A 16,163-nucleotide genomic window follows, 5' to 3' on the forward strand; every position below is an offset into this window, starting at 1 on the left:
TGTGATCTTCAAGCTGCCGTACAAGCTGTGAGAAGGGTGGAGAGTCTCTGCATGCAACAACATGGAAAACCACCATCGCAGACCTCAGTTCTCAGACATTGTTGTATTCATTGAGCGACAGGTGAAAATTGTCTCTGACCCAGTCTTTGGAGACATTCAGAATGCACCACAGCAGACAGAAAGTAAACCTGTGACAGGAATGAAATCACAAGGTAAACCCAAATTCCAAGGTAACAGTTTTGCCACGACCATTAATATCGAAACCCCTAAAGCGGAAGGTCAAACCAGATTTAAACCTGCTCCAAAGCAAAGTGCATCTGCTTGTATCACAAATGCCTGTTTGCTACTCTAAAATCCAAACTCTTGACCAGAACACCCACAGGGAGAAGATAACTTTCATAAGACAGAAAGGAATCGGTTTTGGGTGTCTTCATGTTAGACATCTTAGCAGGCATTGTGACAAGCGCTTGACCTGCAAGGTATGCAAGCAAAACCATTCAAGTCTGCTTCATATCGGTCAGAAGGAAAGAGCAAGCAACATAAATGCAAACCAAAATAAGCCAAGGGAACTATCTGTGAGTAATGCACAAGTATCTCTGCAAACATGTGGACAAACGGGGGCTGCTAACGGAAATGGAATTCTGTCAATTCTGCCTATGCAGATAAAGTCCAGCAAAGGACACAGTCATACAAACCTATGCATTCTTGGATCGGGGCAGCACAGATACATTTTGTTCTGAAAGCTTGATGACAAAGCTCAACTTGAAACAAAGAAAAGCTAAAATCAGTCTCCTAACCATGGGCCCAAAAACATCAGTTTCCAGTTACATGCTGACAGACTTAAAGATTTCCAGCCTCACTGGGCAACAGTTCTACGACCTTCCCAAGGTCTACACCCAAAAATGGATGCCCGTAACAACAAGCAACCTCATCAATGAAGAGGAGTTGGCTAAATGGCCATACTTGGATGGCGTCACTCTTCCTTGTATTTGAGCCGATGTAGAGCTATTGATTGGGACCAATGCATCTAAACTGCTTGAACCCTGGGAAGTGGTCAACAGTCGTGGAAATGGATCGTATGCCGTTAAGACATGGACTACCTGCAGACGACCTTGTTACCATCTACACCACTCTCATCAGGCCGTGTCTGGAATATAGCTCAGTGCTCTTAGTGGGCTGTTCCAAAAAACAACAGGCAGAGCTAGAGCGAGTCCAGAAACGTGCCTGTAAAATCATTACGAGGAGAGCTGGAAACATCTCACAACCCCTACCATCACACCAGACCAGGAGAGAGGAGGCTGCAGTGAAGCTGCTCAGGGATATGCATGATGAGCAACACCCTCTGCATGACCTGCTACCTCCAACACGAGGCAGCCGCACTGCCAGGACATTGAGGAACCAACATAAGCTGGCTGAACCCGAGCCCAAAGCCAAGACAAAGAGACTTAAAAACTCTACCCTGCATACTGCAATTAAACTGTATAATGACACTATCTAATTAAATAAGTAATCAATCAATCAATCAATCAATCAATGTTTATTTATATAGCCCTAAATCACAAGTGTCTCAAAGGGCTGTACAAGCCACAACGACATCCTCGGTACAGAGCCCACATACGGGCAAGGAAAACTCACCCCAGTGGGACGTCAATGTGAATGACTATGAGAAACCTTGGAGAGGACCGCATATGTGGGTAACCCCCCGCCCTCTAGGGGAGACTGAAAGCAATGGATGTCGAGTGGGTCTGACAAAATATTGTGAAAGTCCAACACATCAGCGAAAGTCCAGTCCATAGTGGGGCCAGCAGGAACCATCCCGAGTGGAGACGGGTCAGCAGCGTAGAGATGTTCCCATCTGATGGACAGGCTAGCGGTCCACCCTGGGTTGGGAGCAGAGTAGAAAAGAAAAGAAAAGAAACGGCAGATCAACTGGTCTAAAAAGGGAGTCTATTTAAAGGCTAGAGTATACAAATGACTTTTAAGATGAGACTTAAATGCTTCTACTGTCATATACCAGAATGCTAATAGTTTCCATGCTGCTGTTGCCCTGAAAAAGTTTTTTTTATATAAAATACTGTCTGTTCTTTTCATTTTTTTAAATCTTTGTTTGTTTGATATTCAGCTGTTTCTTTAGTGGGGCCTTGGCTCCACTGCAAGCATGAATAAATAAAGTCAAGTCAAGTCAAGACCCTATTGGGGTGGGTCATTAATGGCGTTCCTGATTACAGTGAGAAGAGGAGTAAGATTGGCTGCTCCACTACTACTTTAAGGCTTACTTAAGACTTTTAGGATCTCCATAACAAAGCTGGAGGAGCTGCTGCACAATCAATATAACCATGATTTTAACGACAGGTCATCAGAAGACAAAGAAGAAATGTCTAGAGATGACATGAAGTTCATGAAGGTCATGACTGATTCGTGCAAGTTTGAAGATGGACATTACACTTTGTAACTGCCCTTTAAAAAGAAGGATGATGTGTCTCTGCCCAACAATCAGTGCGTTGCTAGGCAACGCATACTTGGTCTGAAAAGGAGCTTTGGGAAAGATGAAAGATTTCAAACATCTGATGTCACACAATGGCACATTCAAAATCCTGCAGACAGAGCCTCAAGAGGAGTTAAAGGCCTACTGAAAGCCACTACTACCGACCACGCAGTCTGATAGTTTATATATCAATGATGAAATCTTAACATTGTAACACATGCTAATACGGCCGGGTTAACTTATAAAGTGCAATTTTAAATTTCCAGCTAAACTTCCGGTTGAAAACGTTTATGTATGATGACGTATGCGCGTGACGTCAATCGTTGAACCGGAAGTATTGGTACACCATTGAATCCAATACAAAAAAGCTCTGTTTTCATCTCAAAATTCCACAGTATTCTGGACATCTGTGTTGGTGAATCTTTTGCAATTTGTTTAATGAACAATGGAGACTGCAAAGAAGAAAGTTGTAGGTGGGATCGGTGTATTATGCGGCTGGCTGCAGCAACACAACCAGGAGGACTTTGACTTGGATAGCAGACGCGCTAGCCGACGCTAGCCGCCGACCGCACGGATGATAGGGTGAAGTCCTTCGTCCTTCCGTCGATCGCTGGAACGCAGGTGAGCACGGGTGTTGATGAGCAGATGAGGGCTGGCGTAGGTGGAGCGCTAATGTTTTCATCATAGCTCTGTGAGGTCCCGTTGCTAAGGTAGCTTCAATGGCGTCGTTAGCAACAGCATTGCTAGGCTTCGCCAAGCTGGGAATTATTAACCGTGTATTTACATGTCCATGGTTTAATAGTATTGTTGATCTTCTGTCTATCCTTCCAGTCAGGGATTTATTTATTTTGTTTCTATCTGCATTTGAGCCCGATGCTATCACGTTAGCTCAGTAGCTAAAGAGCTTCGCCGATGTATTGTCGTGGAGATAAAAGTCACTGTGAATGTCCATTTCGCATTCTCGACTCTCATTTTCAAGAGGATATAGTATCCGAGGTGGTTTAAAATACAAATCCGTGATCCACAATAGAAAAAGGAGAAAGTGTGGAATCCAATGAACCCTTGTACCTAAGTTACGGTCAGAGCAAAAAAAGATACGTCCTGCACTGCACTGTAGTCCTTCATTCTCACTTTCCTCATCCACGAATCTTTCATCCTCGCTCAAATTAATGGGGTAATCGTCGCTTTCTCGGTCCGAATCTCTCTCGCTGCATTGTACACAATGGTAAAATGTGAGGAGTCCTTCCTCCGGTGACATCACGCTACTTCCGGTATAGGCAAGGCTTTTTTTTTATCAGCGACCAAAAGTTGCGACCTTTATCGTCGTTGTTCTCTACTAAATCCTTTCAGCAAAAATATGGCAATATCGCGAAATGATCAAGTATGACACATAGAATGGATCTGCTATCCCCGTTTAAATGAAAAAAAATCATTTCAGTAGGCCTTTAAAGTGGATGAGTTACTGACTCACAAATGATGGATAGAAGGCCCTGAGTTTCTGAAGAAACAGAGGATGAGTGTGTTAGGTTCAAACCCGGTTTGACATCTATAAACAAGACAAGAAGGCAAGGAATTAAACAGAGACAGAAACAAATTTGGACTCAGCTGAGGAGATCACGTGCCGACACTGCAACCTCTACAGTGTCACCCACGCTCTGCCGAAGGAAGGTCTCGTCTCCTCTTTTATTTTAGATATTTAATGTTCACGCACCAACACGTCACCGCAGGTATAGGAAGTATGCAAAACAGTCACTGTTCTTGGTCACATCGAAGACAAAAGAAGAAGGATGTCTCGGCCTCGGCTCATCCTGGCTCCAGCTGTGCCGGCTTCCTGAGGACAATGGATAACACCTCCCGTCTCCTTCCATCGTATACCTGTGACATCCTCAAAGCCTTTTGCTTGGTACAACAAAGACATCTCTCATCGTGCCCACAGGAATACCCATAGAGTGGAAAGTTTGTTGATATATTACGTACAATTTTTCTGACAGAGTGGCTAGCTGATATCTTGGAGTGTGGGATTGCAGCGGAGGACCCTGACATAAAAAAGGAGCTCAGCACCAATGCAGTTATTGATATTCCAAGTGCTACTCACCGACTGATCACTTACTTCTCCGATTGGAAACGGTTGAAGAGGTCAGTTGACTGGATCCTGAAAATAAGGACTCTACTAGAGATGAGTCAAAAGAGGAAACTACTAAGTAATGACAAAGTGGATCAGGAAATGATGCGCATTAAAGCTGCACTGAAATACCAAACTCAAAGATGATTATTATTTGTTTATATTTATGGCTCCATTGGTATTATTTTGAATTGTTCATGGCATCCTGCCCTTCTCAATTGAGGACCGGAGTGTTGGAACCAAATTTCCTTATTTGTTTATATTGTTTTTATTTTGTTTTCTCTGATTGATGGCTGGCCTCAGTTCATGCTGAATTTCCCTTTCGGTAGATTGCTCCGCCCACTTCCTGTTGAGAACCAGGAATTGTTGACAGGGATGGGACTGTTGCTATGGTGCGGTTGCCATGGTAGCCTCCTTTAATTGGGTTCAGCTGGGAACATTCGGGGGGCGATTGCATTGTCGTGTCGTGTCGTGTGTGGTCAGGTCTCGCTGCTGTGACAATGTGCCATTCAAGGTCAGCATACATAATGTTCTATAACCTACATTTGATTTAATTTTGAAAGCTTGGAATAAACGGATTGTCATATCCAAACACATTTCTACGTATTGGACATTCAATCATTTGCACGCGTCAAACTAGTCAACACAGTCGCCCTCAGTATCAGCCCAAAGGTAAGGGCTGTACAATGATAATAAAATGCCTCATAGCCGATTATACAAATGTGATGAATTCATCTTGATACTGTCCTGCCACAGTGAATATGTGTCCCTTTTTAAGGGCAAATTCCCCCAGGGTCTTTTGTCCTAATGACTGTCTGGATAAAGTGAGGAGACTATAATTTAGGAAAACAATTTCTTTTACAAATGGACTACAATAAGTAACACATTTTTACTGGTAGCTAAATTCGACAGAACACCTGCATCATCTTCTCAACAACACCCACATTCTTACATACAACATATTTAAGAATGGCGGTAATAAACAAATACAAAGTGTATTTGGATACAAACAATTATTGACGATGTTTACTCTATTAAACGACATATATGTGCACATGTATGCACTGATTAAAAATACAGAACTATAATGCCCACGTGCCTGACTTTCTCCCCCAAACGCCATCTTGCTTTTTCCCTCCTTCTTCTTCTTCTTTCTATTTCCAGCAGACTAGTAGAACATCTTAGGTGTATTGCTGCCCTCCACAGGCTATTAACAGAATGTCCTCCTTCTGTCCTATGGCCCACACTACAGACTTGGACACAAACAGGACAGGAAGTAAAAAGCAGCTTTAAGGACGTCAAAACAAAATGTATGCATTCTTTCCAACGGCCGCTGAGTGGCAGCAGAGGCTCCATGTATTACCTGGAGAAACATTTGACTTCTGACCTTTCCACATTATTTGTCTCATCTTTACTGCTGGAGTTCAGCTCACTGAGGATGTAAGCTCCATTTTGGTATTGTAATTATATTTAATTACTCATAAACAGGCTTAAAACAAACCATTATTATCATTACTGCCTATTTTTTTTTCACTCTTAACTAATTCAAACAATTCTAGCACAAAAACATTCAGGATGTTCATACAAACAATATTACACATCCCCAAACATACCATTTTATTATGTATATGATAATCTTACATTCTTCACCTTCATTGCCGCTTGATTTAACTCTCATCTTATTTTATCCAGAGAGAACTTGACCATAAAAAAGATGGCTGCACATCAATAAACTGTCACTAAACTTCAATACAACTAAATATATCATATTTGGAGATTGTAAAACTGTAAAACACTAATTATGATGGATAATATTGAAATGAAAGGAATAAAGGTAATCACATGTTTAGGAGTTAATATAAATGATGAAGTAATCCGGACACTACATATAAATCATAAAGAAAACATAAAAAAAATGGAGTGCAATACTAAATAGAATAAAATAAATACTTACAAATATTAACTACAATTATTGTACCCAACTTTAGCTGAAGCATACATTGTTTATTGCATAAAGGTCTGGGGACATACATATAAAACAATCACACAACAATATTCATATTACACAAGAGAGAAATAAAAACAATTATTAGAATGGATTATAGAGACCCAACAAATGATTCATAAAGTCACACATTTTCAAATGGTATAAAAGACAACTGTTCAAATGATGTATAAAGTAAATAATAATATGCTTCCAGAAGTGATCCAGAAGATGTTTCAGATGTGAACCAGTAAATATGAACTAAGAGGGAATTATGTGTACTCAAAAGCAAAGGTATGAACACATGTAAAACAAATATGTATATCATATAAAGGAGTTCATCTATGGAATCATCTAGAATTACAAAATAAAATATGTAACCCTTCATTATTTCAAAAAACATATATAAGACACTATTATGAATAAGTATAAAAGTGAATTATGAATATCTACACTTAAAATGTTTACTGTATGTAACATATTTTATGTGCTGTTTATTCTCACCTTTTCAGTCAAATTGTTCTGTTCATTTTAAAGTACACAAATGTGTATATTAACGCATGTACTTGACTGAAATAAAAGCACTAATCTGAAGTGTCTAATCTATAAATGTTAGAATCATATTAACAAGATTGTGTTACACACACAACAATGATGTCACACATGTTATATGTGCTGATGTTAGAAAGTCAAAGTGAAAGTTTTGACAGTTTATTTCAAATCCTGCATCTTCATTTGCTGCTGCTGTTCTCACCAGCACACTTGTGTTTCTTACACTGGTATTTATAAGAGAATCTTTCACCACACACACTGCAACTCAACACTTTCTCACCTGTGTGTGTTCTCATGTGTGCTGTAAGAGTGTTTAGGTGACGAAAGCTTTTGTTGCAGCTTGAACAGGAGTATGGTTTTTTACCAGAGTGCGTTCTCATGTGTGATTTTAATTGCCGTCTTTCTATATAACTTTTACCACATACTGAACATAGGAAAGGTTTTTCACCAGTGTGTGTTCTAATGTGTACTTTTAAACTTTGATTTATTACAAAACTTTTACCACATTCTGAGCAGGAAAAAGGTTTTTTTCCAGTGTGTATTTTCACGTGTGCTTTGAAATGGTCCCTTCGAGTAAAATCTTTACCGCAGATTGAACATGAAAAAGGTTTTTCTCCAGTGTGTATTCTCATGTGTATTTTTAAACTTTGATTCATTACAAAACTTTTACCACATTCTGAGCAAGTAAAAGGTTTTTCTCCAGTGTGTATTCTCATGTGTGTTTTCAAATATTGCCTTTGAGTACAATCTTTACCGCAGATTGAACATGAAAAAGGTTTTTCTCCAGTGTGTATTCTCATGTGTGTTTTCAAATATTGACTTTGAGTAAAATCTTTACCGCAGGTTGAACATGAAAAAGGTTTTTCTCCAGTGTGCATTCTCATGTGTGTTTCCAAATGGTGCCTTCGGGTAAAATCTTTACCGCATATTGAACATGAAAAAGGTTTTTCTCCAGTATGGATTCTCATGTGTTCTTTCAGCATGTGTTTTAGTCTAAAATCTCTACCACATTCTGAGCAGGAAAAAGGTTTCTCTCCAGTGTGTATTCTCATGTGTACTTTCAACTGTTCACTTAGAACAAACCCTTTACTACAGATTGAACATGGAAAAGGTTTTTCTCCAGTGTGTATTCTCATGTGTGTTTTTAGACGACAATGGTATTTAAAAGTTTTGTCGCAGTGAGAACATGTGAAGTGTGTGTTGTCAGTGTGACATGTCTTATCATCTTCAGAGTGTTCATCATCAGTGTCAGGAGAGTGTGACGTTGTGTCCTCACTATCTGATAGTGGAGCTAAGAGCTTGTCTGCTTGTGATCCTCCACAGTGGTCTCCATCAGCTTCTGTTGTCATGTGTTGAGTTGAGCTGCTGCTTGGAGGCTCCGCCTCTCTCTTCTCCTCACTCTCACCTTTGACCTCATCATCTTCACTCTTCACAATCACATGGAACTCCTCCAACCATTCTTGACTGATGCTGTGTTCATCCTCTTCCTTTTTAAAATGGGAGTTCAGTGGGTTATTTTCTTCCCTTTGCATTTGTAATGTATGTGGCGCCTCTTCTTCCTCTTTAATGTGGAAGGGCTGTGGTTCCTCCTTGTCCATCCTGAAGCTCCACTTGTGTTGCTCAGAGAGAAGATGTTCTTCACAGACGTCTGCAGGACACAAGAAGACAAACATGGTCGAGAGGAGTCCATATTTGTTCAGGCACATGTTAGGAGCGATATTGATAAGATTTTACCAATTCAGATTTCATTTTCAATTCTGCTTTACGATTCGGTTATTTGTGGACTCACTTTTGCTTTCAAATTCGGTAAAAAGGAGAAGAAACAGGTCGATTAGCACCAACAGTGAGGTCTTAAGAGGCCCAGACTTTACGGTTACCCCATGAGGTGCCAAAATAAAAATATTTTTGGCTATAAATTAACAAGATACTACATGTTATTTTGTGGTATTACACAGAACTTTCCTCCAGAAGGTCTTATCTTTGTCCATGTGGTGTCAGATGAAACAAAATTTGAGCTGTTTGGCTGTTGGGAGGAGAAAAGGTGAGACCTTTAATCCCAGGAACACCATGTCCACCGTCAAGCATGGTGGTGGTCGTATTATGCTCTGGGCCTGTTTTGCTGCCAATGGAACTGGTGCTTTAAATGGGACAATGAAAAAAGAGGATTACCTCCAAATTCCTTAGGACAACCTAAAATCATCAGCCCGGAGGTTGGGTCTTGGGCACAGTTTGGCGTTCCAACAGGACAATGACCCCAAACACACGTCAAGAGTGGCAAAGGAATGGCTAAATCAAGGTTTTAGAATGGCCTTCCCAAAGTCCTGACTTAAACGTGTGGACAATGCTGAAGAAACAAGTCCATGTCAGAAAACCAACACATTTAGCTGAACTGCACCAATTTTGTCAAGAGGAGTGGTCAAAAATTCAAGCAGAAGCTTGTGGATGGCTACCAAAAGCACCTTATTGCAGTGAAACTTGCCAAGGGACATGTAAGCAAATATTAACATTGCTGTATGTATACTTTTGACCCAGCACATTTGCTCACATTTTCAGTAGACCCATAATAAATTCATAAAAGAAGCAAACTTCATGAATGTTTTTAGTGACCAACAAGTATGTGCTCCAATCACTCTATCACAAAAAAATAAGAGTTGTAGAAATGATTGGAAACTCAAGACAGCCATGACATGATGTTCTTTACAAGTGTATGTAAACTTTTGATCTCGGCTGTATGTTCCCCTTGTGCTGTTACCTTGTCGTGGTGGGGAACCTTGCGTGTCTCTGTGACCCGGATAGCTATACCGACGGGAGCTATGCCCCCAGCAGTTTCAACCATGTCAGGTATTCCAGGTAGGGTCCAGGGCATGGGGCCAACAACCCCCCCGTAAAAAGACACTACCGTTATGGAAACTTCTACGAACTATACTACTATGGACCTCTCAGTAGACTCGAGCCAACCTATTTGCAGTATGACCGCCCCTGATGAAAGCCTTCAACAGGAAGTCAGGAGCGCGATAGGTAGCCTACTGGGACCCAAAACTACGATCCGCCTGGGTCCATGGAATGTCCGCACCATGTTCGACACATCCAAAAACAGCTCAGGTCATGAGTGAAATGAGAAGATACAGGTTTGACATCCTGGGAATAAGTCAATGCCGATGGACCAGCTCTGGATGCCAGGTGATGAGTGATGGCACAGTTATCCTGCACTCTGGGCACTCCGATCAACACATACTTGCTGGACTGAGAACCACTCGCAACAGGGTGATCAGAGCCCGCTTCAACTCCATGCAATGCAAGCTCACCATCATTCAGTGCTATGCACCAACCAATGAAGCGAAGGAGGAGGAAAAAGACCAGTGGTATGAGGAGCTACAGCAAACTAAAGTCCCCCAGCATGACATGCTAGTGATCATGGGTGACATCAACGCCAAGGTGGGAGCTGGTAACACAGACTGTGAGAGAGCTATGGGGAAGCACGGGTGCGGTGTGATGAACGACAATGGCGAGCGTCTTGTTGACTTCTGCGTGACTGGGGATGATGTTTGATAAGAAATTATCGAGTTCGAGTCTATTATCGAATCCTCTTATCGAACCGATTCCTTATCGATTCTCTTATCGAGTCCAGATAGGTTGTTGTATATGGAAAAAACCACACAATATTTGGTTTAACAAAAGCTCACTTTTGTTAAACTGAACATAAATGTGTCCAAAACACAAGTGATGTGCATTAATGCCACTCCAGATGTACCAATCACAGCGAATGGACACGCTCTCGACTATGTTGAGGACTTTACCTATCAGGGAAGTCTCGTCAGTAAGGACAACTTTGCACAAAAGGACATTAAGGCAAGACTCGGAAAGGCACAGGGTGCTTTTGCTAGGCTACACACCATCTGGAAGTCCAAGCAATATAGCTTAAGCACAAAGGTCCGACTTTACAACAGTAATGTAAAATCTGTATTGTTGTACGGCTCGGAGTGCTGGCGAGTAACATCCTACGACATGAAAAAAGTCGGAGCCTTCCACAATGGATGCCTCAGGAAACTCTGTAGAAGTTTCTGGCCCGAGAAAATATCCAATGCACATCTATACAAGAAGACCATCTATACAAAAGATCAAATGCCGCCGATTCCAATGGCTTGGGCATGTTCTGAGGATGGACCAAGACCGCATCCCCAAGATCGCACTACGTTGGACTCCACTTGGGAAAAGGAAGCAAGGCCGGCCCAAGAACACGTGGCCGCTACCACCAAACCCCGCCCACCTCAACCGACGCACGGAGGGGGAGGTTGATGTGTGTGGGGGGGCAGGGTTTGGTGGTAGCGGGGGTGTATAATGTAGCCCGGAAGAGTTAGTGCTGCATGGGATTCTGGGTATTTGTTCTGTTGTGTTTATGTTGCGTTACGGTGCGGATGTTCTCCCGAAATGTGTTTGTCATTCTTGTTTGGTGTGGGTTCACAGTGTGGCGCATATTTGCCACAGTGTTAAAGTTATTTATATCTTTATATCGGCACCCTCAGTGTAACCTGTATGGCTGTTGACCAAGTATGCCTTGCAGCCACTTATGTGTGTCTGCTGAAGCCTCATACAACATGTAACTGGGCTGGTGCGCTGTTTGTACATGTTGTAGAGGGCACTAAAGACAATGCCATCGCGACACGCCCCTTTTTATTGTTGTTTGGGTGAAAATCAGCAGACATTCGAGAGAATAATTGCCCTAGAATTCGGGAGTCTCCAGAAAGAATCGGCAGAGTTGGCGAGTATGACGCTGTCAAGCGCCATTCATATAAAACTCGCGGGCCGCACAAATATAAATTTTCATAATAAAGTGCGGGCCGCTAAATAACATCTCGCGGGCCGCATGTCTGAGACCCCTGGTTTATACATAGCACAAAGCAAAAAAAAACTTTTTATGCAGTGTTATTTCATTTTAAATTTCAAAAGAGTTTTGTGGCTCCCATTGTTTTCTTGAATTTGTGAAACGGGGAAAAATGGCTCTTTGAGTGGTAAAGCTTGCAGACCCCTGCCTTAGACGTATCTTCGCTCATCCGTGCGGACTGGACACTGGCCGAGAGTTGGTGGGCGGCCGAGGGTGGAGTCAACTCTTTTGGTTGCTTTGTTGGGTCTGCTCCTGTCTCTGGCCATGCTCCCACCACCCCAGCAGACGATGGCGTGGAACACTGCAGAGGTCACCACAGTGTATATTTTGTTTTGTTGTTTTACTTTTGTGGCTGTGTGTAGAAGTGACTGCTCTTTTAATGTCTTTAATGTCCTTCGTGTACTTTGATGTTTCCCTCTTACACACATGTTTATGTGTGCTATGGCTATGAGTTTGTTTTTCTCTTTGGCCTCAGTCTGGACCCCCTCTCCAGGGGCCCAGGCTTAGACTGATTTTTTTTTCCTCCCCCCTCCTTCCCCACCCCAGCATTTACCTGTTTCTCACCTTTTTTGTAAGGGGCGCCGGAAGTTGGCAGACCCGTCAGCGATCCTGTTCTGTCTCCCTGTAATGTTTGTCTGCTCTTGAATGGGATTGTGCGGAAAAACTTAATTTCCCCTCTGGGATTATTAAAGAATTTCTGATTCTGATTGCGTTTTTATTGGCCGTCTTCAAAGTAATGAACTTTCCGGCACAATTTCTTAAATTTGGATTCACCGAAAGTTTTATCAGTCACAAATAGTTTGCACTCGGACAACTTTACCGCGAGGGGGCTGTCAAAATAAATACTTTAGAAAGACAAGAAAACTTTGCTAATTAGTACTAATAAACTAGATTGATTGAGACATTGCTGGACAGCAGAGAAGTAACTAAATCCAAATAAACGTTGAAATTATTTTTTTAAGATATCTGGCTTGTATCTTCAGTAGGGATATAAATCGTTAAGAATTTATCAATATGTTAACTTAATCGATATTCCTTATCGATACCAGTACTTATTGGTACTACATGTAATTTGTGGGAATAAAAAAGTGGAAAAAAGGCATTTTAAATAGCATTCCTATTAGCACAAGAGGTTGAACACCTCCAACATGATGTTCTGTAACATCTCAGAGCAGGGAAGTCTTTTATCAACAGCTGTTTATTTGAAGTCTTAAAGAAGTCAACTATGTGTGCAGTGCAAGGTGAAATGCAGTTATGTCATCTTCTTGTCAATAACACACACATCAAACCTTTGCGTGTTGTTGCTTCCTTATTTGTCATTATTCAAAGCTGATTTTAATGTGTAGCAGCGGCAGCTGAACTCAATGTGACAACGTGTCATAGTTACGTCAGTCAGCTGGAATTAAAAATACAAATAGTTGTGTCATTAGTCCAAAATCTTCACGGTCCTCATGGACGACATAATTAGGAACCAGTACTAAAAAAAAAAAATGGTACTTGGTATACATCCCTAATCTTTACCACTAAACCTTTGAAATATGCTGACATATGTGCTGCTAAAGGTAAATAAACAGTAGCCATATTGAATGTTTGCCTTAATTTGACCACGTGATGTAATATACAGTATAGCTCGGTTGGTAGAGTGGCCGTGCCAGCAACTTGAGGGTTACAGGTTTGATCCTCGCTTCCGCCATGCTATTCACTTCCGTTGTGTCCTTGGGCAAGACACTTGACCCACCTGCTCCCAGTGCCACCCACACTGGTTTAAATGTAACTTAGATATTGGGTTTCACTATGTAAAAGCGCTTTGAGTCACTAGAATAAAATGCTATATAAATATAATTCACTTCACTAATTCACACGATTGATGAGCATTCATTTTTAAATGGTGGTGTTAAAAAGCAAGTATATCTCCATCTTTAGTCATAAATGTGGCCCCCGGACGAACATGTGTCACAAACATTGTATTAGATGATATGTGGATGTTGTGCTTACTTGGACTGTGATGAAGCTGTGAGGACTCAGGTGGTTTGTCTTCATGCTCTTCAGTCTTCACAGAGACAACAGTCAGTGGAAACTTGGTGAGATCAGCCTCCTCCTGCCCTACAGGACACTCTCCCTCCTCTTCCTCTTTAAAATAAAGGGGCTGTGGATCCTCCTCGTCCCCTTTAAAATGTGAGGGCTGTGGATCCTCTAAAGTGAAACTGTCCCCCTGCAGATGAGGGAGACATTCTTCTTGGTGTCCAATCAGCTGATGGATGTCTACAGGACACAAACAAAACACATTTTAAGTCCTACATACTAAATATTAAATCGTACATGAAATATAGGGCTGTGGCTTATGAAAATGTTATTAATCAAGTGTTCTACTGGAAATGTTTTTGATTAATCGAGTAACTGGATAAAACGTAGTGTTGCTTGATTAAAGACAAATTTAAGCGACTTTAAGACATTTCACTTAATAATGAACGGCCAATTGGTTTGAGATGGTATGAGATCAAGATGTCATCTTTAGATCAGGCTTTGCTTTTTCGACAATCACTGCCACATTAAAAAGTTAAAGTACCAATGATTGTCACACACACACTAGGCGTGGCGAGATTATTCTCTGCATTTGACCCATCACCCTTGATCACCCCCTGGGAGGTGAGGGGAGCAGTGAGCAGCAGCGGTGGCCGCACCCAGGAATAATTTTTATGGTGATTTAACCCCCAATTCCAACTCTTAATGCTGAGTGCCAAGCAGGGAAGTAATGGGTCCCATTTTTATAGTCTTTGGTATGACTGGGTTTGAACTCACAACCTACCGATCTCAGGGCGGACACTCTAACCACTAGGCCACTGAGTAGGTGGATGTAGTAGGTGTTGTAGTAGGTTAATGGCTGCACCAATATGAAGGAAATAATAGGTCAGTATAGCTTTTACACACATAAATAACTTGTCAAACCTGCCAGCTAGCAGGCTAGGTTTACAGCGTCAGTTACCATGGTAACTGACTCCGACTTTGTCTTACCTCCTCTCTTATTTTTGGAGGTAAAACTCTCGAGCTTTACATACTCAGGAGTTTGCACTTAACCTGCTCTCTGGAATATTCCCCCGGTGACTGTGTGAGTTTTGTGTAAACATGTTGATACACATTGTTACAAACTGAGAGGAACATCAACCTCTCATAAATATTGTGTGTCTGAAACTGTCTCGTTTTTATGAACAACATAAAACAATCAGTGCATCATCCTCACATGACAATTCATCTTCCTATAGACAATCTATTCAAGAATAGTGTTAATAATAAATATAAAGTTAGTAAACATGTGAGAGTAAGAAGTAAACAAACCTGTTCTGTGTAACACAACTTGATGTTTTTGATGTTGTCGCTCCTTCTCCTCTTTTGTTGGACAAAGTTCCTCCTCGTACTCTGCTATCGTTCTTTCGCACATTTTCACACAATCACAACACTTTACACTCACACTTGATCTCTGCTTAGCGATGTGTTTTGATCACTTCCGCCTCTCTTTGTTAGCGGCTAACAAGCTAAGTTAAATAGCGGGCTAAGCTAGCTCGAGAAGCGTCAAAGTGCGCTCAGACTAATATAACCGGATGCAAACAGTTATTAACGATGTTTACTCTATTTAATATAGTCTAATAAAGGACATATATGCGTACATGGACGCACAGATTAAGAACACTGAACTGTGACGACTGCAATAACGTCTTCACCGTCAGACGCCATCTTGCTTTATTCTCGCCGTGTTTGGTTCGCGCGCAGTGTTGTCAGATCTCGCGAGAGAAAAAAGTAAAACCAGCTCTCTCCCCCATAAACATGTTATAAGTAGACGCAGCATTGGCTGCTGTGACGCGAGAAATTGGGCCGCCATCTTGAAGTGGTGATGAGGAGCCGGCGAGCAGCCTAAACTTTCAGTTGACAGGTAGAAAACAAAGATGGTGTTCACCGTTTTCCTGCTCAAATGAGCGGACTGTTGAAAATAGGAATCGGGGGACTACTTTTCACAAGTAAGATTTAACATTAATGTATTAACGTTGTATTTTTTAAAAATAATATTACTACAAAGTTGAGAAAGAGCAAAGATCTTCAATATTTGTATGTGAAAATCAGGGGCGTCACTAGCTTTTAAGGACAG

At 41.4% G+C, this 16,163-nt stretch overlaps 2 protein-coding genes across 3 annotated transcripts in view; one reads left to right on the forward strand and one right to left on the reverse strand.

The window, feature by feature from the left end:
- Positions 1 to 5,078: 5,078 nt before the first annotated feature.
- Positions 5,079 to 16,163, forward strand: part of LOC133640602 (gastrula zinc finger protein XlCGF57.1-like) — an 87,824-nt gene continuing 76,739 nt past the window's right edge. Inside the window, exon 1 of the mRNA XM_062034113.1 lies at positions 5,079 to 5,279. The gene's annotated coding sequence lies outside the window, so the exon portion shown is untranslated. The remainder of the gene's footprint in view (positions 5,280 to 16,163) is intronic.
- On the reverse strand, positions 7,095 to 15,673 carry LOC133640614 (gastrula zinc finger protein XlCGF57.1-like). 2 transcript variants are annotated; one of them, XM_062034134.1, is made up of 3 exons: positions 15,359 to 15,673; positions 14,021 to 14,287; positions 7,095 to 8,791 (listed from the first exon to the last, which is right to left on the reverse strand). In XM_062034134.1, exons 1-3 carry the CDS (start codon positions 15,459 to 15,461, stop codon positions 7,323 to 7,325), a joined length of 1,839 nt encoding a protein of 612 aa, XP_061890118.1. In that variant the 5' UTR covers positions 15,462 to 15,673; the 3' UTR covers positions 7,095 to 7,322. The 2 variants fall into 2 exon arrangements, with proteins under 2 accessions (XP_061890118.1, XP_061890119.1); XM_062034135.1 differs by lacking the exon at positions 14,021 to 14,287 and having other exon boundaries at positions 15,359 to 15,671.

This window comes from Entelurus aequoreus, linkage group LG23, assembly GCF_033978785.1.
Source record: "Entelurus aequoreus isolate RoL-2023_Sb linkage group LG23, RoL_Eaeq_v1.1, whole genome shotgun sequence".
Taxonomy (NCBI): domain Eukaryota; kingdom Metazoa; phylum Chordata; class Actinopteri; order Syngnathiformes; family Syngnathidae; genus Entelurus; species Entelurus aequoreus.

What these genes read in the sequence shown, in the direction of transcription:
- LOC133640614 (XM_062034134.1), bottom strand. Translation starts at nt 15,461, where the DNA reads ATGTGCGAAAGAACGATAGCAGAGTACGAGGAGGAACTTTGTCCAACA. An exon ending in AGTTGTGTTACACAGAACAG is followed by an intron (nt 14,288 to 15,358) that starts GTTTGTTTACTT and finishes TGTGTCCTGTAG; the next exon opens with ACATCCATCAGCTGATTGGA. An exon ending in ACAGCTTCATCACAGTCCAA is followed by an intron (nt 8,792 to 14,020) that starts GTAAGCACAACA and finishes TGTGTCCTGCAG; the next exon opens with ACGTCTGTGAAGAACATCTT.